The sequence below is a fragment of the Penaeus monodon genome, chromosome 4, assembly GCF_015228065.2.
Source record: "Penaeus monodon isolate SGIC_2016 chromosome 4, NSTDA_Pmon_1, whole genome shotgun sequence".
In the NCBI taxonomy this organism is placed as follows: domain Eukaryota; kingdom Metazoa; phylum Arthropoda; class Malacostraca; order Decapoda; family Penaeidae; genus Penaeus; species Penaeus monodon.
Genome location: NC_051389.1, coordinates 7,752,624 through 7,755,123, shown reverse-complemented (window position 1 = coordinate 7,755,123; position 2,500 = coordinate 7,752,624). Strand labels below are relative to the sequence as shown.

At 34.8% G+C, this 2,500-nt stretch overlaps 1 protein-coding gene across 1 annotated transcript in view; it reads left to right on the top strand.

Annotated features, from left to right (window-relative positions):
- Window positions 1-1,733, top strand: part of LOC119569788 (teneurin-3-like) — a 6,493-nt gene extending 4,760 nt beyond the window's left edge. Inside the window, exons 6-8 of the mRNA XM_037917808.1 lie at window positions 314-387; window positions 1,030-1,120; window positions 1,477-1,733. Coding sequence (XP_037773736.1) covers window positions 314-387; window positions 1,030-1,120; window positions 1,477-1,624 — 313 coding nt within the window. The 3' untranslated portion in view covers window positions 1,625-1,733. The remainder of the gene's footprint in view (window positions 1-313; window positions 388-1,029; window positions 1,121-1,476) is intronic.
- The last annotated feature ends 767 nt before the right edge of the window (window positions 1,734-2,500 follow it).

Here is a 2,500-nt window from a genome sequence, read left to right as displayed (position 1 = left end):
AAGTGGTAGTAAGGTTGTGAATTCTTTATCAGTGAAATATGTCAACTCTTTGGCACCCTCGGGGACATTCATTCGGGGACATTAATATTAAGATGATGATGATGATGATAATGATGATGATGATGATGATGATGATGATGAGGAGGAGGAGGAGGAGGAGGAGGAGGAGGAGGAGGAGGATGAGGATGATGGTGATGATGATGATGATGATGATGATGATGATGATGATGATGATGATGATGATGATGGTAATAATCATCATCATCTGGGCAAAAGGAACACATTATAATGCATTGCTTTTCGTGAATTGCAGGAGTCACTGGTTTGATCCTGACACTGACAGCTGCAAGCATAAAAATGAATACCTTGCTGAATACAATGTCACAGGTATGATTTCAGTAAACACTGTTCATAACCTGAACCGCATAAATAGGTCATAATATCTAGGCATAAATAATAGGTATAAAAATTGTCATTAGATTATTATTTGCTCCTCCTCCTAAACTTACTGCGTAGTTTGATTTTGACTTTGATTGAATTTTTTTTTTTTTTTTGGTATATAAAGGAATTGAAGATTCATGAAAACGAAAAGGTAAACATAAACATCATTAAGGCTATAAGTAAAAAAAGGGGGATAGGTTAGAATGGAAGCTGTACAAAGTTCTGTAGCCTCCTGAGAGCAGTGAAATGAACTAATCACTATGTACAATAATATCTGGGTGAACAAAGCTTAATTTAGGGTGTGCAATAGCGACCTCAGCCCACGACAAACACGTCCCAGCTCAGCATTTGAAAAGATATGCCGGGCCTCTTGATGCCTGAGAGGTCTAGAGTTAAGAATAGTTAGCCCCTTAATCTCCACAGAAAACGGATATACAGAAAATGGATGTTTAAAGGGATACTTTAGATTCGAAGGAATTAACAAATGAGTTGTGTATAAAGTCCACCTAGATTATGAAAACCTACTTCGAACTGGCGGATGATCAGGGAAACTTAGCAGACATTTCACTCCCTTTATTTCTGTTGCAGAGTATAAAGTCCACCCGGGAATTTATTGCCGAACATCTGATGACTGTATAACTGGGCTTAATTGCTCTAACTTCTCATGCAAATGTCCCAAGTAAGTTACCTAAAATATAACTGTTGATCATATAAGATATCTATAGTTCCGTTCTGAATGTGTTTTTTTTCAAAAGTATTAAATTTATATTTCCGATAATCGTGTTTGAATGTTAATTTCTTCATTCCCACAAACTTCCAGTATAGCGTTTGTGTGTGTGTGTGTGCGCGCGCGCGTGTGTGTATGTGTGTGTGTGTGTGTGTCAGTATCTGTGTGTGTTTGTGTGTGTTTGTCTGTGTGTCTATGTCTGTGTGTGTGTGTCTATGTGTCTGTGTATTTATGTCTGTGTGTGTGTGTGTACGTGTATCCATCAAATACTGATTAGTCGAATACACCTAATACATTTTTCACTGCAGGTCCTGTGAATATAAGCGGGATAAGGAAGTGTGTGACTGCGGAGAGGCCGAAGTGAGTATAACCTGGCCAATAGTCGTCGGCATAATCCTTGGAGTCGTAATTCTCTGGTTTTGGGCGAGCGCTGTACTTGCCATTTTGCCGGATTAAACAGTACATGAGCGCGGTAGCACTTATCTGCATACGCACCGTACATCTGTATGCACACCTGTGTACACTAGTTAGGGAGGGTTGTTATATATATATATATATATATATTATATTATATATATATATATATATATATATATAATATAATATAATATGTATGTATATATATGTATGTATATATATATATATATATATATATATATATATATATATATATATACATATATGCCCTAAAGAAGCGCACATTAAACATTTACTTAATTAATTCCTAATACATTGGCACGTATTTTCGATACTGACCCCATACGAATATTACACTCCTATCTTATCGTTTTGCAAGTCCTAAGATGAAGCAATGACGTGTGGTGTGTGTATCAATATAGATAACAAAGCGAAACATGAGTGCACTTTCCTCTCTATTGTGCGCTTTTTGTGTTGTATTTCTTCGGTGTTATTCCTTCATGAAAGTCATTGGTTAGGTTCTTACAATAAGTTTGACATTAGGTTTAATGTAAAAGCAGTCGGTATCTGAACTTTTATAATCTTTTATAATAGTACTGTACCCTAACTGTCTGTACAGAGTATCTAAATCTTGTGCTTGTGTTATTCTTAATAAACAGTGATGAAAAGAAAAAGGATTTTTGAGCCTCGAGTAAGTGAAAAAAAACACTTGATGAAGACACATATTAATATATATATATATATATATATATATATATATATATATATATATATATATATATATATATATATATATATATATATATAGACACAAACACACACTCACTGTGTGTGTGCGTGTGTGTTTGTGCTTATACACATAAATATGTTGCATCATTTATTTTGGCTTGATAACACTACATTTTTAAACAGTGT